Raw genomic sequence first — 24,154 nt, 5'->3', positions numbered from 1 at the left:
CTTTGTTACTGAATCTACCATTCTGAAACTGGGCCGCTTCCTTCCTTGGGCTATGCTGGAGCTTCTACGTAATTAATGATTATTAGTTGGAGAAAGGGGCAGCCTTTTGCCTATCAGAATGAATCACGTTTTTTCAAACCAGTGAAGGAAATGCAACAGGACACTGATAATGTGTTTCAGGGGGGCTGCTGAGAACTGTGTCAGCCCTAAATGGTTTGGGGATGGCTTACCGAAAGGACCTCCTTCACCTATACAATTCTGCCCACTTATAAGATAGACTAAAGAGATCCTGCTATAGTTCAATTTAAGCAAGTTCACTGTTTATGGTTTCTATAATTGTTATTAACAACTTAAATAAGAAAACTACACAACTGAAAAAGGAAGAAGTTTGCACTCTGCACATACTCAGAGGCACCACTGCCTTCTTATTGCTTTGTTTGTTCTGGTGACCATGCTCTGGCATAAAAAGTGAAAATCCAGATGGGTAATCTAGGTTGGCAGTCTGAAGTTACTCATCAGCTACTTCAGTTAAATATCTCCCCTGTCCTAATTTGCACTTCATTAATCGATACACTGAATTATCACCTCTTTCAAGATACCCTAATGCAGTTACATAATGAGTTGTCAAGCGGAAGAGTTTCTTGTCTAGAAACAGTATTTGATTTTAAAAACTACCATTGTAAAAAAGACACACACACCGAAAACGAGGGTTCTGTTATGAAGATGTTAAGTTTCTTGGAAATAAACAGGAGCATCTTTCATATAAAAACAGACAGATTTATTGTTATGAAAGAGAGAAAAAGGAAATTTCTCCTTACTCTGGGAACAGTCTTTGCCTATCCAGCCAGGGAAACACTGGCATGACCCATCAATTGGGTTACATGTCCCGTTGTTTGTACACAAACACACTTCTGCACACTCCTTCCCGTATCTTCCGCTTGGACACACTGGGGAAACAGCAACATCAAACACAAAGTTATTATACTAGCCATTGCCCATGACAGCTTTAAAACGAAAATCCAATCGTTTTCAATACAGAAGCAATAAAACAAAAATAACAGTACAATAAGAAAGTTAAAATGCAATATGATTATATAAGAACTTCTAAAGCAATCGAGTTAAATCCAATTAAACTAAAATTAGACTGAGCACACTCCTAAAACTCTACACTGGCTCTTTCTGTTTGGAGTTTCCTTACAGCTAAAGCATACTTTGTGGTTCTATTATGCTGCAAATGGGCAAACATTTTGGGGAAAACATGATTTCTTGGTCGGAGTAGGTGGTTAAAACTAGACAAAATATTTCTCAAGAATTTTTCTCTTGGCCCATCATATCAGACCTAGTGCCAGTGGGCGGCCAGGTCAGGCATTAGCTGAGACCCTCTGCAGCTGAGAGGGGCCCCTGTGGCTAGGGCTGGGAGGTTAGAGCTCCCGCTCCATGATTGCAATTGCAAATCATGCCCTGCAACCCGACGTCGATTTGGTTCATGGAATGGGAGCTCCACCTTCTCAAGCTACTCTTCCCACATGCAGCAAATTGTTCCAGCAATGTGGGAGGAGGCATGGGCTTAAATAGGTGCAGCTGCATGATCCACTGCATCATTGAGTCAGCTGAGTGCATGTGCACACCTGCTATCACCCACTATGGTGATGGGGTCATGACCCTTGCCACCATCTTGAGTGCTGGCATGCAGGTGCTTGAAGTGTGCTGACAAGATGACAGGGGAAGTCACATGGCCAGGCCTATTTACGCCTGCGCCAGCTGCATGGGGGGGAGATGCTGAGGACCTACTGAGTCTGGAGCCAGCCCTGCATCATATAAACAACATTTCTATACATTACAGGTTACATTTTCCAATGTGGGGAAATAAATGCACATCAGTCAAGGCTCCCTTGTCTTCAGTCTCATTAAGTCCAATTATCGGCCTCTGGGCCACAGAGGGCAAAGTGCAGAGAACGGTCTGAAGATGGAACACATGGCTCAACTGCTGGAGCGAAGGTGATGTGACTGACTCACAACCACGTTGCTGTTGAGGATCTAGAAGCACAGCCCTGTTATCCATATCACGATGCTCACAGTGGAGACTGGTGGCCCTGATGTCAGTGGGGCAATGAATCAGCACCTTGGATAGCTCCTCAAAAAAAAAAAAACAGAATAAAACTTGGAGGGGATTTTACTACCCCACTGACATCAGGGCTGCTGGTCTCCACTGAATGCTCATCTGAAACCCACTTGGATGAATTTCCTGGTGAAAATGAGGATGCATATCCCTATCTGCAGTCATATGGGGTGGGTTAGGTTTTATTATCATTGTTTGAGATTTTTTAATGCTCTAATGTGAATTGTATGTTTTTATGTTGTACATCACCCAGAGTGGCTGGATAACCAGCCAGATGGGCAACTACTAAATTTAATAAATAAATAAATATATAGGTTGCTATGTGTGGCTTGCTGTCAATAATTACAGCTGGTTCAGGGCCAATGCCATTTGAAAATAGAAAAGCAATATTATGTTTCCCACTTAGCCTTGTTTATATCATAAGGCAGGGAGAGAGAAATAAACTCTTTAATTTTGATCTAATGCAGCCTTTGCCAATGTGGTGTCTTCCAGATGTTTTGGACGATGGCTCCCATCGGCCCCAGCCACCATGGTGTTTGCAGGTCTAAAACATCTGGAGGGCACCAGGTTGGCGAACACCATTCTAAAGGAACTTTGTAACTGTAGAGGGTCTTGATGGCATTAAATGAAATTCTCCTATATAGACAGGCATCTTTTTAACCTCCCACAAAATGATAGAAAACTAATGGAAAACCAACACTTTGTCGCTGTTTTCTAAACCATAATGAAAGAATTGTGAAATTGCCGGGTTCTTTTTGGCTGCCAGTTTCTCTCCCTGACAAAAACAGACATCTCATTCATGCACAAAGGACAGAAAAAGCCAACACACTCACTCCGTCAGTGCAACAAAAGCAACACAAACATAACTAGACCAGTATTCTTGTAAATAAATAGGCCGTGATTTTATTTTTTTTTGCATTATTTCACTATTTTATCATTTTGACAATTCATGTCTCCTGATTCACATTCACAGGAGATGACCTCAATTTATTCCCAAAGCGATTCAATCAGAGATTAAAATCTGGAGCTGGGAATCTGAGGCCAGCTGCAGCTCCTGCTATGAATGACCCGGATGGGGAGAATAGTCTGGAAGACAATCACAGGCAGTCGAGCAACACACTTATATCTCCCGGAGTAGATAAAGTTGACTTTGAAGTGCAATGCTAAGCAGAACAGTTTCCTCACTGAAATGAGAGAAAATGTAGCAGGCGGCAAGGGAGAAGAAGAGGGAAAGACCCGCCAGAGAGAAAGACCATAACATCAAAGCACTCTGTCCCCCTTGTCTTCCCTTAGGGACAGGGCAATTGTTCTAACATCTCGATTCTAACATCAACACAATTCTGTTCCTGAGAAAAGAGGCAGCTTCACTGACATGCATCCTGAGTTGAAGCATGATCCCATCAAGAGTATCCCTGACAACCTGGTTTCACAAAGCCAGTTAGCATAAAATAAAATAAAAAACTAGACGTGGTCTGATGACCTTTATTAGACTGAGCCAGAGTAATAGAAGCCTGGTTACAGGGAGATCCTAAACTCTGAGCCAGGGCTTCTCACACTTTCTGCTGACAGGAGTCTCTTAAGGCCGCTGAAAATTACAGAGCTCCCCTCTCCCTGACAATTCACAAAATGGTGGCAGATGGAGACAGAATTTGGCATAGCAGCTGGCAGTTACCAGCATCATTTTCTACAGATATCTAATCCGTCTTTGGAAACAGCTATATTTTTTTCTTTTTGGCCACAGTGGTTTCCTTTTGGCAAGGAGTTCAAAAGCTCAGCTTCCCTCAAGGAAAGTACCAGCATTTGCTCTGGCGATATTATGACTCTGCCTCTTCATTTTAGGCAGAATTTGTTGACCCAGAGGTTCCATGTGAAGAACACTTTTTCTTTTATGTTTCTCCCTTCCCGTCCCCACAACCTCCCAAAGTATTTTTACCTATCCCCTGTCGTTTCTTCTCTCATTCTCTATTGACACTCAACTTGTATCTCACAGCCCCCTCTGCCGTCCTCCCTTGTCACTTCTTCCCCCTGTAATAGCTTTCCTCTTTTATCCCCTTCCTTTCTATTCTCAGTTTGTTTGGTGTTATTATTATTATTATTATTATTATTATTTCAAACTGAACCAGAGTTTGGAGAGTCACAAGTGGCTACACCCCCTTTTGATGAATCAACACAGAATGGATACCATTTTATGATAGAAAGTTGTCATCACAATTTGCATGTCACAGTAAACTATGGAATGTGGGGATCACTCCTGCTTTGCTTCTCCCCTCTAACCAGTGGAGCAACAAACTATGACTGCTTGGCATAGTGTTATCTCCAAACCAGGAAAAATGGTTTGCTTCACCCCAAAAAACAAAGACACAGAATGATTGGTAAGCTAAGAACAACATTTGGATTACCATTGTGATTGTTTGGAGCAAAACAAACCACAGTTCCCAGTTTGGATGTAACACTAAACCAGAGATCATGCTTTGTTGCTCCTGCTGGCTAGAGGAAATCACAAGCCTTCTCTCTTAGTAAACCATTAACAATGGTTTATTTATTTTATTTATTGAATTTATATTCTGGTCTTCCTCCCAAAGGAGCCCAGGGTGAGAAACACATCAGCAATAAAACAATACAATTGCATTTATGTATTTATTTATTAAATTTATATCCAGCCCTTCCTCCAAAAGGAGCCCATTTAAATTAAAAAAAAAACAAATATCTAAAAACAATTAAAGAACCCCACAGCTCATGATTTCAAGGTTCCCAGGAACATTATCCTTCAGCCATCAAATGCCTGGGTAAATAGGAATGTTTTAAAATTCCCCCTAGAAGTTAAAAATGAGGGAAACAGGTGTACCTCATTATAGTTTTCTTTCAACAAAACTTTCCCATGGCAATTTTTTTATCCCAGTCTGTATTTCTGTATAGAAATCTATATTTGTACTACTGTTTAACTGCAGTTTTCTGGAATTGGGAATGAAGTTTAATTGACTAACGTTCTGAATATTCAATCTGTTTCCTTGAAAATTTCTTGAAAGTTCCTTGAAAATTCAGACTAAAACCCAGAGTGGATTCCACTGCCCCACTGACATGGAACCATCAGACACCACTGTTTGTTGTTTCATAGGAAGCAATTCATAAATGGGATTAAATAAATATTATTTACTGTGACATGCAAATGTCATTGTTGGATTGACATAAACTACAAATTACTTCAGGCTAGAAAAAAGCAACAGCTTGATAAGAATCTAGGAGTAAATGGCTACTAGCCATGATGGCTCTGCTCTGCTTCCATAGTTGGGGGCAGGATGCTTCTGAATACCAGTTGCTGGAAACTGCAGGAGCGGAGAGTGCTCTTGCGCTCAATTCCTGCTTGTGCTCTTCCCATAACAGGCATCTGGTTGGCCACTGTGAGAACAGGATGCTGGACTAGATGGCCCATTGGCCTGATCCAGCAGGCCTTTCTTATTTCATAAGAGTCCAGAACCTTGGAGTTTGGTTGGAGGTGCTGGATCTGGTTCTGTTGCAAGGTGGCCTCAGACGAACAAGCACCATTACACATTTTATTACCTGTGAAGCAAAAGGCTGTGCAATTTGGAAAGCTGTGTGTGGAAAACAAGCCAACTTTATCATATCATGGGATATATACGCCTGTGAAAATATCTAAAATATATCTTCATTCACCAAGATTCTCTGAACCATGCAGGAGGAGGAAAAAAGAACCATTTCCAAAAGTGAGTTGTTCATACTTCTTACAGCCTATTAAGCTCTTCACTGAAGCTGCGAGCATTAAGCACAAACAATAGTTAAATGGATCTGAGACATTTTGAATGCACAGAAGGGTAATAATGCTTTCTGTATTAGGAACGTGTGGATATAATTGGCATGTTAGTTATTAGAGCTCTGAAGGGGGAGCACTCGAAATCCTGCTGAGATATCAGCTGTGTTCTGGCAGCTATAATGTATTATCAGTCCAAGTTGCTTGTATTTCTGTTAATGAAATTTGGAGAGAGGGGTTACCTTGGCTTGGGCCTCTCATCACATTTCCTAGATGAAGCCAAACACTTCCCTCTTTTCCACCAGTTGTTCATCTTGTTTGTTTTGGAAATGCAACAGCAGAGATAATTCAGTGTGTAACTTAAGGATTAGTTCTGTCAGTGTTAGTCAACTAGCCAAGACGGGGGAGAGGTAATGTTGCTTAGCAACTAGGCAGAGTGGCATGATCTTCACTGACTTAGCATGTGCTCTGATTGGCTGTGTAGTTCTGAGGGAGTTTTTCTTCTGTATATTTTGGTTGAATGTTTCCTGCCCATATAAGGCCTGTACTGAAAGACAAAACCTCTCCGTTCCTTTCTCCTCAAATTACACACTGTTTTTTGTTCAGTTTTCTCAGTGAAGCTTTATCAGGACTTTTCTCTCTGGACTCTGTCTGCATTCTTAAAGTGACAGTCTGAAAGCTAGCTCTTTATTTAGATGACAAGAGGAGTGAAAGCTGATCCAAGATAAAAGTGAGCTTGGGTTTGATCTGCCTACACACCATTGTGGTCTCACTTAGGATCATAAACTCAAGCGAGCACCTTTGATCAATCCTTGATTCGACAGCAGAAGTTCATGGCAAGCAAGGAGCATATTGGCCCATCACCGAATGGCAGATGTGACAGACTGGGCAGGGATGTTGCTTCAAGCGTCCTGCTTCAAGGCCCTCCTAGGACAGGGGTGGGCATATGTAGTTCACTCCAGTAGTGGCTGGTACCCACTGAGACCAGTGGGGGGAAGACAGAGAGACCGACAACAGGGGGAGCCAGAGGCAATGACAGGCAGAACAACTAATTCTAGTATGATTCCCTCCACCCTCCGCTCTGCTGAGTTCTACAAGGGTCAACACTGCATTGAGCAGGGGGTTGGAATTGATGGCCTTATAGGCCCCTTCCAACTCTACTATTCTATGAGAAAGAGGAAGTGGAGAGCCAGGGTCACCCCACAGACTGGTTGTAAGAAGGTAGGCAGGTGGCTGAGGGCAGAGTCAGGTAGGGGGGCAGCATCCCATCTGCCCAAATGGGCTAGCCTCCACTGGTCTTTTCAAAGCAACAGTTTTAATCCTTGGGATATTTTAACACTTAAGGCATAACTGTAGTATGTGATCCTGACTGAGCCAGAACTGTTGCTTAAAGTGGTCTCAGCCACCATGAAGAAGGTGTTAAGTGGTTCCCAAAGACATTCTCCATAAGCCCAGAAAATAGGGTCAACTTTCACCATGATTCATTAGAAAAGATAATAATGCTGGGAAAAATGGAAGGGAGTAGAAAAAGAGGAAGGCCAAACAAGAGATGGATTGATTCCATAAAGGAAGCCACAGACCTGAACTTACAAGAACTGAACAGGGTGGTCCATGACAGATGCTCTTGGAGGTCGCTGATTCATGGGGTTGCCATAAGTCGTAGTTGACTTGGAGGCACATAATAGCAACAACTCACCTGATTGCAAATCTCCCTCTTTTAAGGGTGAGACCATGGAATAGGTGGTGGCAGCTTAACTGCACACATTCCTGAAATACATGTTATTTTGACTCATTCCAGTCTGGTTCTGGAACTGCAATGGTCAACAGTTTTTATAAGCGCTTTTAACATTTTTGTATGTAGCTCAGGGACACCTTTTCAGTTGATTAAAGCATTAACAACTGATTGATCCCACTGGTAAATTGATTAAAAATTGCACCCCCTCATTCCTTTTGTTTTACTTGTTTCATTTTTAACTATTGTTATAATGACTTGTTTTAAAAATTCATACTGTGAGCTGCCCTAGGAAATAAATATTTCAAAATCAATAAATAAAAGAAGACCAGGCTTTGGGTGGTCCACCAGAAACTGGTTAGTGGACCACAACCTGCTTTCTGAACATCTCCTCCTCTAGCTGCAGGCATCAGTTTTTCAAGACCCAGAAACCATTTCATCCCACAGCGCAACACAGGGGACCAACCTTTCATCCATTGTATTTATTCCTCTCTCCCTAAGGGAATACAGCAAGGTGGAGTGGCCCATCTTTGCTAACGTGGTGGCTCAGTTGTGGGCCAGCGGCCACCAGGTGAAAGACCGGTTGAATGCTACCGCTTTAAGGGTGCTAGCACAGAAGGTGGTTTGTTTTTTGCAGCTTAGCTCTAGAATCATTTTGCTTAACCAAAACAAAAAGTACCTGCAATCATAACTGCAATTTGAAAACAGCAATATTTGTACCACGTTAGTCTAAAATAAAATATAAAACCGCATCTTTCTCCTTCTTCCCTTCTTTTTTTAAAAAGAAAAGTATATATGGTATTATATGCTTGCAACATTATGACAAATTTCAACACTGACTGCCTTTAATTAGAACATGAATATTTTATGGCAATTCTGCTGGGTGGATCAACATTTCAAAGGGAAGGCAGGGACACTCAACAGATTGAAATCAGGAAAAACAGGGTTTTGCTTAATGAGATAATTAGGCCTGTTCCAGACTTTGAAAACTAAGCTACAATTTTGCATTAAGACATTCACTGAAAAGAGAAAGTTAAGTGCTTGGTCTCATATTAATTGGTATACATCTTGGTGATGAAAGTAGCGAGGAGAAAATAAACCATATGTTTCTACTTAATCTATGTTTAATGATTTTGCCTAAACACTTCCTGTAATTTGTACCTTGCAGAAAAGTACATTAAAAAAGAGTTGTTTTTCTCTTTAAAAAACAAAACAAAACGATGAAGACCAAACAGGCATTTGCCATGAAGCATAATAGCTATTAAATCCACAAGTCAGCCTTCTGCAACCTCTGGCTTTTTGGACTACAACAGCTCCCATCTGCCCCAGCCAGCACACTGAATGAGGGCTGATGGGAGTTGTAGTCCAAAACATCTGTCCAGGCACCAAGCTGCGGAAAGCTGCCTAGGTAGAAAACAGAGGCCAGCGGACAATAAATTATGGTCACAACACTTGAGAATATGTGAAGCAACCTGTCTTAAAATCGAAGACAGGACTGATATACGCCAGCCAGATTTTCCAACTATAGATGCTCACTCGAAGGGACATCTTTCAGAAGCCCACATATGATCAAAGCAAGGATGCTGGATATCCAGCAGGGGCTGGATCCCATTTGGTGTTTCATGAATTGGCTCCCAGTCCCAGCCTGCTCCCAAGGACCAACTGGGGGTGGGGACTTGCCCTGGTTCAGATGTCCAAATTCTGAGTCACAAAAAGCTGGACTTGCCACCTGCCTCAGCTATGCAATTTAAAGTGATTAATCCTTGATTTTTGTTTCATTCTTTTAAAACATTTGGCAATGAATCCTATATATTGATTACGTATTGTGTGAAACATGACCTCCTTTTGTTTAACTTGTACCAAATGCTAATTGGTTTAATGGGGCAGATGGCACCAAGTTCAGGGTTTTTAAGAGAGAAAAGAAATAAAGAACACTTTCTCTCTGCTGAACACGTGAAGCAGCTTACACTGGATAAGACCATCTTCAATACGTTCCCCAGACAGAGTGCTTGACTGCCATTGTTAATTCAATTCTTCCCCAACTTGGAGCCCTCCAGATGTTTGGGACTACAGCATCCATCAGCTCCAGCCACCACAGATCTATGCACTGGCTCCCAGTATGTTTCTGGGAGAAATCCAAAGTGAGATCATTTCCTGACCTATAAAACCCTAAATGTCGCCACAGATCTTCAGAATACACTGCAAGCGCTTCCTCAAGATGCTCTTCTACAGTCCATGCAATGCCCCCACTAGAGAAGCCCTCTTCAGAGGATGACCTGGCATCCCTCAAGGAACACAGCACAGATTTGAGGTCAGGGGTCAGTGAAGCAGACTCACGGCCATCAGACATTTATTTATTTATTTATTACATTTATATACCGCCCCATAGCCAAAGCTATCACAGTCTCCCAGCTTCTGCCTGTTAAGGACGTAAGAAGAGACTTGCTGCTGGATCAGCCTGGTGGCCCATCTAGACCAGCATCCGGTTCTCACAGTAGCCAACCAGATGCCACAGTGCAAAACCCACAAGCAGGAACTAAGCAGAAAAGCATTCTCCCCTCCTGCGGTTTCCAGCAACTGTATTCAGAAGCAGGTCTCCGATTGTGATCGTCATAGTGTGATCCTCCACTCGGCCGGTGATATCCTTTTCCTCCATGAATTTGTCTCATCCTCTTTTAAAGCCATCCAAGGTGGTGGCCATCACAGTTTCCTGTGGGAGCCAATTCCATAGTTTAACCACACGCTGTGTGAAGGAGGACTTTCTTTTGTCTGTCATGAATCCTCCAACATTCAGCTTAATTGGATGTTCCTGAAGAGGACCCAAACTCAGAAACAGAGGTGATAGCTGAACCATCTCCAAGTCCAAAAAATCACTGGCTCATAAAGGAGCAGGCCTAGGCCAGATACCAGACGCCGGAGTGTTCACATGAGGACCACGGTCTCATTGGGAGTAACAGGCTACATCTGAGGAATGCTCCTTCTTACAGGTAGACCATTAAACCCAAATGACCAGCAACTGTGCTGAGGGTGGGGGTCCAAAAGATCCTGGTCAGTCCCAGATGGAGAATGCTGGATCAACATCTGTTCTCAAGCTCCTTTACACTTTGCGACCTAGCTGTGTATTTTATTTGATTATAGAATTTTATATGCTGATCCCTTGTAAGAAAACCTCTAAGAGGTTTATCAATAAAAACTGTTAAAAACAGTTAAAAGACAACTAAAGCAGCCATAAACTAAAAACAGATTAAAATACATCAACATCTACATGCTTGGATAGGCTTGCCTAAACAGACATGTTGTAAGCAGGTGCCATAAAGAACACAGTGAAAGCGACTGCATGATATCAGTAAGCAGGGAGTTCCAAAGGGGAGGTACTGATTTCCAGGGCCTGACCCCAGATTGCTATTGAACCTTGCTTCGCTCTTGTTGCCAGTGGTGGCTCCATGTCAGTGGGGCAGTGGAATCTGCACCGGGTTTTAGTCCAAACTTCCAAGGAGCAAAGCACCTTGGACAGCTCCTTGAATGTTCAGACTAAACCCCGGAGCGGATTCCACTGCCCCACTGACGTGGAGCCATCAGCTGCCATCGCTTGTTGCTTCTGTAACTGGCTTTGGACTGTGACTTGAACCTTGTTTTGTGGGCTCCTCTGTGAGCAAGCAGTGAGGCGGCAGCATCAGGGCCCCCAGAGGCGGGGCAGCCTCTTGGCCAACTCAAACAAGCTGCTTTCAGAATTTCATTTTGAAAGGCTCCTGCTAGTGATTTGTACTAGGGTGTGTGTGCAGTCCATACTAACTGACAGGTGCCTCTTGCATTTAATAACAGCACACCTTACAAGTGCTGTTGTCTGCCTGGGATGTGCTAGGACTGACAGCAAGGAGATGTGAGCCTTGAGCAGCTGGGCACATTTGCAGTATCTGCCACATTTCATTTGTGCTTCTGTCCTAAGCTATGGAACTGTCTTACTTAAGCATGTTAGCATAGAGCGTATTTACAAAGAAGAAACTAAGGGCCTATTTGCATTTCTGCCCTTTCGTCCTGCTGCTACTTAGAACCTCAAAGGTTTTCAATCATCATCACCATCATAAGGCAAGCTTGGCCTATAAACATTTCTGTTGGCTTTCATCAATTCCTCATAAATAGATACAACCAGTGAGAACCGTCAAGAGTCATCCTACCTTGGTTGCAGAGTAGACCAAAAAACCCAGGGAGGCAATTGCAATGTCCTGTAACGTGATGACAAGGGACGGTACTGTGAATGCATTGTGGACAGGGCTGGTTGCATTGATGCCCATAGAGACCAGGTGGACAAACTAAAAGACAACAACAAATGTCGTAATACAACCACAGAGAAAACAGAAACATTGTTACTATAGTCATTTATAATCATGCATGCATTTTACGAGTAAAGCATTTTGCAGTCTTTGTACTTGGAGATACCTTGGGTGGTGGTATATGGTCTAGAAGCTTCAACCAGGGAAGAATGCAGTGGTCCAGCTGCTCACAGGAACTGGCTACTGGCAACATGTTGTTGTTGCTGCTTTGAGAGCTACACTGGCTGCCAATGTGCTCCCGGGCCAGGTTCAAGGTACTTGTGTTAATTCAAAAAGCCTAACAATTTGGGCCCCAAGTACCTTAAGGACCGCCTGACTCCTTATGCTTTACCTTCTTTCTTTATTAATTATTTGATTTATATTCTGCCTTTCCTCCCAGTAGGAGCCCACCTGAACCACTGAGATCCTCTGATGGGGCGCTTGTGGTAGTTCCCACATCCCTGAGCCGCGGCTGGCCTTTTCTAGGGACTGAGCTTACCATGTGGCAAGTCTTGCCCAGTGGAACTCCCTGCCAGTAGAGGTTTGGCAGGAATTGTCCTTGCCTTCTTTTAGACAACTTTTGAAAACGATATTGTGTAGACAACCCTTTGCAACTTGAATTTTCTCTTTTCAACCAATCTAAAGATGTTTTTAATGATGGTTTTATGGTTGCGTTTTTCTGATTTTATTGTATTCCATCCTGATATATTCTTATGAAAGTGTGACAGACAGACAAGACTGACAGACAGACAGACAGATAAAGTATTCCCATTTTCTAGGTAGGGATCTGAGACAGAAAAAGGGTTAACTTGCCCGCAGCTACCCACAAGTTCATGGCTAATAAAGGAGTAGAGTCTCAGTCCCCCCAATCTACCTCACAGGGTTGTTGTGAGGATAAAATGGAGAGGGAGAACTAGATGCACCACCTTGAGCTCCTTGGAGGAAAGGTGGGATATAAATGTAATAAATAAATAATAGATACTAAATAGGGTTGCCAGGTTCAATCCCTGAGACTGATCCTGTATCTTTAGGGGAAGAGAAAGTCAGCCAAGTGCAGGTGTTCTTGCAACCCTGTAATGGGAAAAACCACAAGGTGGAATTCTCCCTTCCCCCTGCACAACTTTTAAAGATACAGAAGACCTCTTGGAGGCTGGGCCTGGCAACCTAGAGGTCTTCTGTATCTTTAAAAGTTGTGCAGGGGGAAGGGAGAATTCCACCTTGTGGCTTTTCCCATCACAGTGTTGCAAGAACACCTGCACTTGGCTGACTTTCTCTTCTCCTAAAGATACAGGATCAGTCTCAGGGATTGAACCTGGCAACTCTAATACTAAACCACACTGATTCTTAAAAGCCCCATGGCAATAAAAAATATGCATGGCAACTGAAGCCCAAATACGTAGATGTTTTAAATTGCAGGTCTGCAAAAGGTGTGTTACAAGGCGAGGCCTTACAGGGAAAGTTTCAGCTCCTGGAGCTTTGCTTGGCCCATTGCTGTTAAAGCCATGACACCTTCTGTTGACTGGGGCACAAGAGATGAAGATGTGAGGCATGCGCATATCCCACCCTGCTAGCTTGACCGGGGACCACTGTGTTCAAGACACACATATGTTGCCAGTAAAGATGGGCAAATCTGTCAGTTTTCATTTTTCTGTTGTTCATTTTCCCAGTCTTAAGTTCAGTTCTCTGCATTTCCACATCAGTCTGAAAACTGTTTCCCCCCCCCCCCAAACTCCTCATGTCAGTTCATCCAGTTTAGTGCAAATGTCTCCTAATAGAACACATTTTTTGCAGAGCAATTTCCCCTAATGTAATGCATTTTTGTATGTTGTTTTCACTAACACATGCACTTGTAATGCACACCTTACCCTAGTATGTACATTTTTGGACACTTTGCTTGGCTAGGGAACTGTACTGCAAAATGTGGAGGTGTGCAAAGTTAGAAGGCTGACTGTTTCAGCTCTGCATATTGTTTTGGAAAGTGTGGATGAGGTAGGTTCACCTTTAAATACAAACTGAATCAAACTTCTCTATCCCTATCTGTTCAAGCCACATATATACTTCCAGAAGCAAATTAATAATAATAATAAAGATTCATTCATTCAATAATAATAATAATAATAATAATAATAATAAATCCAGCAAGCTCACAAAACGGGGTAAATGTACTGTAATCAAGGTTGGAAAAGTTATTTCCAATCCCTATGCATCCCGGACTTGCGGCAGTGCTATAGAACCTGCGGAAGCTGTTATAATAATACAACCGCAGCTGTCAGCCCTAGCATGAAATATGAAAGTTTAATTTAGGGATGGATCTGGTAATGAGGGATACTTAGGGGACAGGTGCAATTCCTGGCATAATGAGGCTATCCTAATGGAGGAAGGAAGCCACCGCTCCAAGCAGACCACCTACAGCTACACCATCTGATTACATGGATGAGATGAAGGCCTTTGGATGCCCTTCTGGCCTGTGCACCATCGATAGAGCTAACCTGTTATTTTTTCACTCTCTCTGGAAAAGTTTCAATTTCCTCTTGTCACATTTGAAACCCTTGGGATACAAAGTTTGTAAAAAGAAACAAAAAAACCATCCCTCAGCTCCCCAACCCTTTGAGGGCCTCATTTGGGGGCTCAGAGAGCAATTTTACAGCCAGAGAGAGAAATGCTGCGAGCGTCAGGAAAGAAGGTCTTGGAACAGAAATGCTCAAAGGCTGTCAGTGGCAGCAGTGGTAGAGGTCAACGCTGTAACAGCTTTAAGTAAAAAAAAAGTAGCAGCTGCAAATTATTTTGGAAAGAGGAATGTGTGCCGTGCCAAGGGTGACCTGTGAAAATCAGGTGGGGGAACTTTTTGGTCAATAGCACATGGTTATTTGCAGAGTTAAATTGCAGAGCCATTGAGAATTTAATTAGACAATTCCAGGGTAGACTTAGGAACCATGTTTGGGGTGTTCCCTCCATGCAACAGCAATTTTGTGGCGGGGAGAAGTGGGTCACGCTCCCTGGCCTTGACCGCACACCTTTTGTTGTGGCTCCCCCACCCATGCCTTGGGAGGGGGGATGTCTACAGAGTGAAGCCTTTTGTACATGCAAAGATTTCGTGTTCCCAATCATGAGCGAAGCCTGCAAGCGTGCAGCAGGTGTGGTGGCCACATTTGGCCCCCAGGCCCAGGATTCCTCACTCCTGCCTTTGGAGTTATAGTGGCATGGAGTGGCCGCTGATGGCTTCATGTCACCGGGGCAGTGAATTCCGCTCCGGGTTTTAGCTGCTGGCACCTTGGATGGCTCCTTGAAAGCCTGGACTACATGTAAAACCTAGGGCAGGCGGATTCACTGCCTCACTGACATCAGGGCCACCAGTCTCTCCTGGAGACATGCTTCCCAGGTGGCTTCCTCCAGGGGTCTCCTTTCCACATAGTGAATGAGGAGGAATTTGGGAAGCTGAAGCAGGGAATGTAAGAAAACATGGTGCCTGGGGCCAGAGGGATATTTGGCAAATGGGATCCACAGAGGAAAGTATGACAAGGAGGGAAACTTACTTCTCTGGCACATGGGTCCTCGGTAGCCTGGGGCACACTCACAGGTCCCATCCTCTGGGGAGCAGGACCCCCCATTCTCACAGTTGCAGGCGATGGAGCAGTTTGGTCCCCAGCGCCCCTCTGCACAGACGCTGTCGCAGTGGATGCCTGGAGGAGAGCAGACACCACCGGTTAGTCGTGCAGAAAGAATCTTTGCCTGAGGGACCACAAGGCTAATTCTTATTACTGTTTCAATTTGTTTGTTTCTCACTTTTCCACATAGATTTTCTCACCGTGGCTCCCAGCTACCATATAAACAGCAGAAACACATCACTGCAACTAGGAGAAAAGCCTAATGGCATCACTGCAATTAGGCATGGACCAAGGCACTGTTTCCCATTCCTCCCTGTATTCGTCACATGCAGCCCTGTTTCTGTTCCACTGCAGGTTGTCTTCTGCCCACACCTGCAATATTCATCTCTCTGTGTACTGTGGAATAATTATGTTAACTTATATAATTTCATTAATTAATTCATTAATTACATAATGTTAATTACATTGTCATTACGTCAGTCCACTCTATTCATTTCAATGCGCAGGAAACACAATGCAAATGAGGGGGACCTAATCAATTATGTATAATTGACAGACTGAAAGCAACAACAGAAAATACCAATCGTATTAGCTAGATTGATTTCTGTTCCAGGCATGGGGCAAATAAGCAAACATCAGCAATTTCTGTGCCAGTTTCCATTTTGGTCAGAGTTCTCTGGCATCTCTAATTGCGACAGACAGTCCTATACCAATTAATTTCAAAGCATAATGTCACCAACCAAACGGACAATTCATTTTGCTACCATTATAACATTTTAAATTCATGAGAAAATAGGCAAACTCAGAAATACCTGATGTTACTTGTTAAGATATATAAAGCAGAGTCAGATATGGTAATCCATGTGGCTCTGCTGTGACACACTTCCCTTTGAAACCCAGACTGCATGATGCTCTTTGTGGGATAGGCGTTGGAAGCTGACATGTGGTGGTTCGTGGCATAGGCCTGCTAGGTCTGGAGACATGAATGTGCAGCTTTCATTGTGGAATTTCAAGAAAGAAGCTTCCAGGCAGTATTTTGTCCAATTGCTCAGTCAACCAGTCAACCTGATCTGGCTTCTTGGGGTTCTCGCAATCAAAGAAAAAACTCAACTTCTGTTGACTCCTCCCTTTCAACCACAACTGCATAAGGCAGCCTTTATACGCATACAGTCAGCATTCCATGTCTAGTGAGCATACCCAGTCCTCATTCAGATTTTTTTTTGGGGGGAGGGGAGTTGCACCCCTAGATTTCTTTTTTTTTAAAAAGTACTTCTGCACAAAAAATACAAATCCCCTCTTCCCTCCTCATTCCCCTTTCCTCTGTGTGTCTTCCAATTTAGATTGTAAGCCTGATGGCAGGAACTGTTTGGTTTTTTCGTAATCTCTGTAAAGTGCTTAGTAAATTTTGGAACTTAAGTTCAAGTTGGCCAAGACAAGGCAACCCTGTGAATTTTGTTGCAATGAACAAACATGACTACCAATCTTATAGGTCCTACAAGAAGGGATAGGCATCCCTACCAGTGCTCTATTGGACACCTTCTCTGGGATGTCTGACTGCTTGCTGTTGGACATGAACTTTGGGAAGGACCATAGCTCAGTGGAAGAGCATCTGATTTGCATGCAGAAGGTCCCAAGTTCAGCCTCTGGCATCTCCAGTTAGGGCTGGGAAAGACTCCTGCCTGCCTGAAACCCTGGAAAGCCACTGCCAGCCAGTGTAGGCAATACTGAGTGAGATGGGCCAATACTGACTCAGCATAAGGCAACTTCCTAATATGCTCGCCTAGGTGGACCTTTTGGTCTGACCCAATACGGCAATTCTGATATCCTTTGATTTTTATTTTAGTTTTTACTTTACTGTTTTATTTAACTCCTTATTTTTCTAGGTGTGTGTTTGATTTGAAAGGGAATTGATTTATGCTCTCTTGGTTTCCTTGTATTGTACATTTATAGCAGTAATTACACAGCCACATGAAAAAGAAACAGAAGCAAAAGAAATAATTAAACATCGGAAACGTCACTAAAATTGCAAAGTAAATCAAAGTAAATCAAACATACTTAAAGGGAATATCTGAACTACATCAACTATCTTAATATTGTTGCTTCCTCCCTGTTAAAGCAAGATCAGCACAGTGCAGCACATGTCTTGTTTCTGTTATTTAGGCTGATTTCAGGTGTTGCCACCACTCACCATATGCTCAGTGGCACATGCTACGAAATTCTTCCAAGCTACACAGGAAGTGGATTGGACTGTGAAAGACCAACTCAAATTATGTTTGCATTTTTACAGATTTGTAGGTCAGGTCTCCTGCTCCCCTGGGTGCATTCACCATAGCTGCCCAATTCCCCCGCTTTTTAAAGTTTGATCAAAATATCTGTCGGCTATACGTACATTCTTAAACCACCAGGGATTTTTTTGCCTATTTGTGAAAAACACCGAGAGAGTACAGCTGCGTTAATCTATTACAGCCAAAGGAAAGAGATTCTTGTAGCACCTTAAACAAATTTATAAGGGTAATAAGCTTCCATGAACTAGAGTCTCTTCCATCAGATGTCTATCAGTCACATGTCAGTAATCTAGTAAATCTGCAATTTAATGTCATTTGAAAGCTGCATTTTACTTTCGACATACTTCTGAACCTCATGTCAAGATCAGTGGAGACTGGGGGCTCTGATGTCAGTGAATCCACTCTGAGTTTGTCTGAACTTTCAAGGAGCTGTCCAAGGTACTCAGTCTCCACTGGTGAAGAGGCTCCTGGCATTGGTGCAACACTCTTTGGAAATGCAATTAGTCCTGAAGTTGGAAAGGGGCAGGTGGTGGAATGAGTCCTGTTAGGTTCCTTTGCTGTGTAATCTGCAGATATTTTTGAAAACGGCCCTATAAGAGTGTTCTGTGATGACTGTTCTGTCAATTTAAATAATCCTCCAGGCGGGATGACTGGGTATGTGGCGAGTCCACCAACGTGGCATGTTGCTTGTGGCATCCTAATGAAGCCATCAGAAAACAGGAAATGATTTCAGATGGGGCTTATCTGTGACGGCAGCTTTAATCCAACATCTGGCTGACTTCAGGGCTGTCGGAGTCGTTGCCTGCATTTATCCTTTTATCCAGGAGAAACATGCGCTTAGCTGATAAAGAACTTCCGGATGTTGTCAGGATTGCTGGCTTTAATGAGCTCAATATCAGATCTCGAGGCACACCGAGGCAGCAATCTCTTGCGCTCCTAGTCTGGTGCTCATGTGTTTAAACTGGGCCTGAACACTTGTGACCTGTCAAGCCAAATGCAGCCCCCCCCACCTCAGTTGTGTATTGTGGCCTGCCAAGGCCTTGGCAAGGTTTCCTGGTTTGCAGTCTCATCCAGACATTAAAAACTGAAAGTTTGTCAACCCCTGGCTAGGTTGCCATGCATAGCTGATAGGAGGCATTCAGCTTAATAAGACACAGGACGGGACGAAAAGATCCAGAAGCCAGCAGGATTTGCAAAAATGAAGGATTCTTTATCCCCTTTTTTCCTTTCACATGCTCCTTAGACACATGGAATGCACTAGAGTTTTTGCTGCAGTTCATCAAAGGTTCAGTTTCATGGCAGAAACTGCTGCTTCATCACAGCAGAATAGAGTTTCAAACCAGGCTGACTTTATTTCCAAATCCACCTTGCTAATGCCAAGGCCTCTGTGAATTCACCGACAAAGTGCTATAGTGCCTTCAGTGCTGTTTAAATGTCTTTGTCTGAAAAAATGTTTATTCCTCTGTGTTGATTCAGGCAAGGTCAAGGACAAGGACATTCACATGAGGAAGATTCAGTAATTAAATTTCAGGCGTAAATCAGCTATTTCAGAGCTTTTATGCAGCTTTACCACAACCCCATGGCACAGTTCAACATCAGGAAACGAACGCACTGTGTTTGTACAGTTTTACAGACCTCCATGGCAAATTGCAGCCGTGATGAAAAGCCCTTCCACAGGACAACTTAACGGAGCTGAGTTAGTTCAAAGATTGCTAAAGCAGAGAGCCAAGGAGCAAGCAAGGAGTGGTACCAAATTATCTACTGATCCCTTCCTCACCGCTGCTGTTGCCCAGGCCAGAACGAGAGGTAGATGAGCAAGCACACAGGGTGCAATGGTGAAGAGGAGGAAAATGTCCCAGGAGGCTCTTGTCACTGGGTCCCTAGCTGGGGTGTGGGCCCTTAGCAAATGCCCAGCCATGTCAACCCTTGACGCAGGCCCTGTCAGGGATGGCTGTGCTACTGACTGGAATGCCTTTTAGCATATACAGAGGGCCTTCCTCTCTACACCAGAAGCGGGGAACCTTTTCCAGGCCAAGGGATACATTCCCTCCAGGGCAACCTTCTGAGGACCACATGCTAGGGGTAGGTGGGGTCCAGAGGGTAAAGTGGGCAGAGCAAAAAATGTATGTATTATCTTTCTTCAGCAGCCCCGTCCAGACGAGCAAGTGGCATGGTCCGAGTTCCAGGATGCATGCCAGCTGGGCTAAAACGCTCAGGGTTTGAAGGAGGACCAGAGAGGGGTGAGACCTGGGCAGAGTCCCGAGGGCCACATAGAGAGGCCTGGAGGGCCACATTCGGCCCTCTGGCTGGAGGTTCTCCACCCCTGCTTGACCCCACTGAGTAGCCATAGTCAACCAACCTGTACGTATCTCAGACTAGACGTAGAATTTAAAGGACGTAATGTGTGATCGCTAGGCAGGCTAGAGCCCTGCACATTTTCGTTTGGAAATGAGGCATGGTGAAATGCCATAGCTGTGCCAGAATCTCCCCACCACTGCCGCCCTTCTTTACAACTGTTAAAAGACACAAGCACCCGATCCCTTATCAAATCTTTATGTTCCCCAGGAGTACTCCCAATAATCTCAATCAAATAAAGTCTCACCCTAGCACGCCTTACACACAGGAGTCACAGCTCCTTAGAGGCTACTATGGGGGCTTGCAGGATTAGGTGCTGGCTTATTTTCATTCATTTGTTGACAAGGGAAAGAGCAGAAGCCCTTATTTAAATGTCACTAATTAGAATCCTGGAGGGCAGATCTTTTAAATCACCTGCTAAGAGTCTTTGCACACACAGAGTGCACTTTGGTAGACGCAAGTATAATAACAAATGCCAAACTATTGTCCTGGGAGCCGTTCGGTGTCTGAATTTGCATCTCTGCATCTCTGCATGTTGGCCGAGCATACAAATTTATGTGAATAAAGAGAAAGAGTCTAGGGTAGGTCCAACCGCTATGGGAAGTATTCTGACACACAGCCACGTCTTAATTACCTGAGAACATTGATTTATCTGTTTAGTCTATGTATAAACTAAATACATAGTTTTTATACTCACTCACGCGTTCCTGTCCATTCTCCGTCCAGCCAAGCAAGCGGCATGGTCAGCGTTCAAGAGTGCATGCCAGCTGGGCTAAAACGCTCAGGGTTTGAAGGAGGGCTAGAGCCGGGTACAGTTTACAAACCAACTACCATAAAAGCACAGAAGCAATAATGCACAGAGGCCACGCAGAAAAAGAATGCAGTAAAACTATGCTGTGAAATAAAAGCTGTAATGAAACCGTCACCTGGCTCTGAAAGCACGTAAGCATTTTGTGCCGGGTGAGCTTTTCTGGGGAGGGCGTTTCCTGCCGGAGGAGCTACAACCAAGAACACCCTCGCTCTGGTCTCTCACAGCCCGTCTATCTTCGGAAGAGGAGAAGGGAGGCTTCAGATGAAGAGCAACAGGTTTTGTCAGGCTTATCTCGGAAGGAGAGGAACGAGCGTCGCTTTCCTGTAGCGCACAAATCACCAAGCTGCGAGTGCTGAAGTCGCCAGGTTCCCCAGGAGCGTGGATAGCTGGGCTCTTTCATCAGAGGAATATAGGAAACTGCCTTCTACTGAGTTGGGCAGTTGGTCCATCTAGCTCCCTACACTGACTGGCAGCAGCTCTCCAAGGTCTCAGGGTCAGGGAGCCTCTACCAGCCCTACCTGGAGATGCCAAGATTGAACCTGGGACCTTGGGCACACAAAGCCAGAGCTTGGAAAAGTTACTTTTTTGAACTACAACTCCCATCAGCCCAATCCAGTGGCCATGCTGGCTGGGGCTGATGGGAGTTGTAGTTCAAAAAAGTAACTTTTCCAAGCTCTGCACAAAGCAGACACTCTACCATTGAATTACGGTCCTTCCCAACATTCGTAGCCAACAGCAACCAGCCAGTCATCCCAGGGAAGGCCCCCAATACAGAATGGTAGGGATGCCTATCCCTTAGGACCTGTAAGATTGGTAGTCGAGTTTCTCCGCTGCAACAAAATTCCCTGGGTTGGCTTGACTTGGCCATCTTCTACAACTGGTCTTCCGCATCAGCACTCGGAGGTCTTCTGCTTTCTCAGTGGCTCCATGTTTACCTACTACAGCATATAGCCATTGACAGTAGACCTATGTCCCTCCTAATGCTTTCTAAAGCTACTTTCCACATTAGTGCCAAAACTCCACCAGGATCGCTATATGAACGAGAGACCCTTGCTAACCATCCTTGCTCCATTTCTGTTGTGACAGGAGTCCTGATCTCGTGTGAGAAGCTGCGTGGCAGCACCCAAAATACCACAGCTGGTAATTTATGACTTGAGGGCCACCAAGGAGCTAACTCCATCACAGACCAACTTGTGCGGTTTATGAGAATGTTTAACCTAAATGATGGATTGCCCCCCCCCATCATTTTATATACTGCCAGCCCAGACTCCTGGAATTAAAAAAAAGCAGAGATGGAAGTAACAGTTGTCATGACGCTTCCCCGATTTTGACAGCAATATTTCTAGACTAGAATTCTTTCATTGCAAGACAGGCTATTTATAAACGGAGGCAATTAAGGAACATTATTTCTTGGCTTGGGTTTCAGAGAGAATGACACCAACAACTTTCTTTTAAAAAGGCAGAAGGATTACAATGTATCTCCATCTGCCCTCTGCCCCTGCCCCCCCCCGGGCAGAAAATTCACCTCTAACCGAAGATTAATGAGGCAGTATTTTCCCAGGGCAAAATGATTCCTGATGAAGAGTCTGACTTGGCACAACAGAGAGATGGTGGAAGGCAACCCTTAATTGCAGATGAGAGCAGTCAGACCTTTCAAACAATAATAATAATAATAATAATTTTATTTGTTAGACGCCTATCTGTCTGACTATACAGACACTCTAGGCGACTTACAACACAATTAAAATACTACAAACAATATACAATATATAACATCTCTGATAAGACCACATCTCATATATACAACTGAAAGCTAATCTACCCCACGATTATAGGCCTGCCCGAAGAGCCAGGTCTTTAAAGCTCTCCGGAAACCTGTCAGAGAGGAAGCATGTCGGAGATCATACGGGAGAGAATTCCAGAGGGTGGGGGCCACCACCGAGAACGCCCTCTTCCTGGTCCGCACCAGCCGAGCTGTTTTGGCTGGAGGGACCGAGAGAAGGTCCTGTGAGGCTGATCTTGTGAGGCGGCCTGACTGATGATACTGGAGGCGGTCCTTCAGATAAACTGGGCCGAAACCATTTAGGCATGTTTAGATTCCAAAGGCTAGCAAACAGAGATGGCAAATACACTGAGTGGCCCTTATTAGAGGCTTTTCAAATGCACGGCTGCCCAGTGTTTTCTTTTAGGGTGTTAAAGGCAGAACTCTGCTGTATCTATTTCACATGACAATTACACCCCTCTCTCTCTCTCTCTCTGATGCCACATTCACGCCATACATTTATTCCACTATTATTCCACTTTAAGCAGTCACAGCTTCCCCCAAAGAATCCTGGGAACTGTAGTTTGTGAAGGGTGCTGAGAGCTGTTAGGAGACCCCTGTTCCCCTCATAGAGCTACAATTCCTAGAATTTTCTGGGAAGAGGGACTGACTGTTAAACTAGTCTGGGAACTGGAAATTCTGGGAAATGTCTGGTATAAATATGGCCTCAATATATACACACATGAACACAAATTTATTTTAAATGTTTTATACTCTGACTCCACCAAGCCTGGAGGATGAACTACCAGGAGGATGCCGTTCTTTTCTGTCCCCCACCCTTGACAGCTAAAGAGTACGAGCCAGAAAATGTTGTCTAAGGGAATATGTACACTGCATTCTTAAGACAGGTTGAACCATCATTCTCTCTCTCCGAGGAGACAAGAGAACCCTAGTTTGTTTGACAGGTGGTGGTGGGGAGAGCAGCACCCAGGATCTCTCCGAGGCTTCTCAACACCACTATCTAACAACCCCCCCAGATTCTTTCGTGGGAAGCCATAAGACTTAAACTGGCATGAAAAATATATAATTTGGCAGAGTAGCGCCCACTTTTTGTTCTTCTGCTATAAAGAGCAACTGGAGTTGCAATTTACTATAGAGGAATAGTGCTTTCTCTCTGTGTGTGTGTCTGTGCACCTTGTTGTGTGTCACTTCCACACTAGTTAGTGTCACAGAGCCATAGGGGCAAGGAAAAGCCAAATCACCTGAATAGCCAGTCAATTTTTACACACGCCCCTATTTTTTACAAATTTGTGCTAAAGCTCTTATTTATTTATTTATTTATTTTTATTTTATTTTATTTATATACCACCCTAAGCCCGAAGGCTCTCTGGGCGGTGTACAAAAAGATA

At 43.9% G+C, this 24,154-nt stretch overlaps 1 protein-coding gene across 2 annotated transcripts in view; it reads right to left on the bottom strand.

Annotated features, from left to right (window-relative positions):
* MEGF11 (multiple EGF like domains 11) overlaps nt 1–24,154 on the bottom strand; it is a 366,020-nt gene that overhangs the window by 35,977 nt on the left and 305,889 nt on the right. For both annotated transcript variants that reach the window (XM_061595615.1, XM_061595614.1), the window contains exons 15-17: nt 15,461–15,607; nt 11,793–11,927; nt 819–947 (exon numbers count right to left, since the gene is read on the bottom strand). In XM_061595615.1, coding sequence (XP_061451599.1) covers nt 819–947; nt 11,793–11,927; nt 15,461–15,607 — 411 coding nt within the window. The remainder of the gene's footprint in view (nt 1–818; nt 948–11,792; nt 11,928–15,460; nt 15,608–24,154) is intronic.

This window comes from Rhineura floridana, chromosome 14 (genome assembly GCF_030035675.1).
Source record: "Rhineura floridana isolate rRhiFlo1 chromosome 14, rRhiFlo1.hap2, whole genome shotgun sequence".
NCBI classification, from domain to species: domain Eukaryota; kingdom Metazoa; phylum Chordata; class Lepidosauria; order Squamata; family Rhineuridae; genus Rhineura; species Rhineura floridana.
Note: the sequence above shows the minus strand (reverse complement) of the source record. Positions and strands in the feature narration are given on the sequence as shown.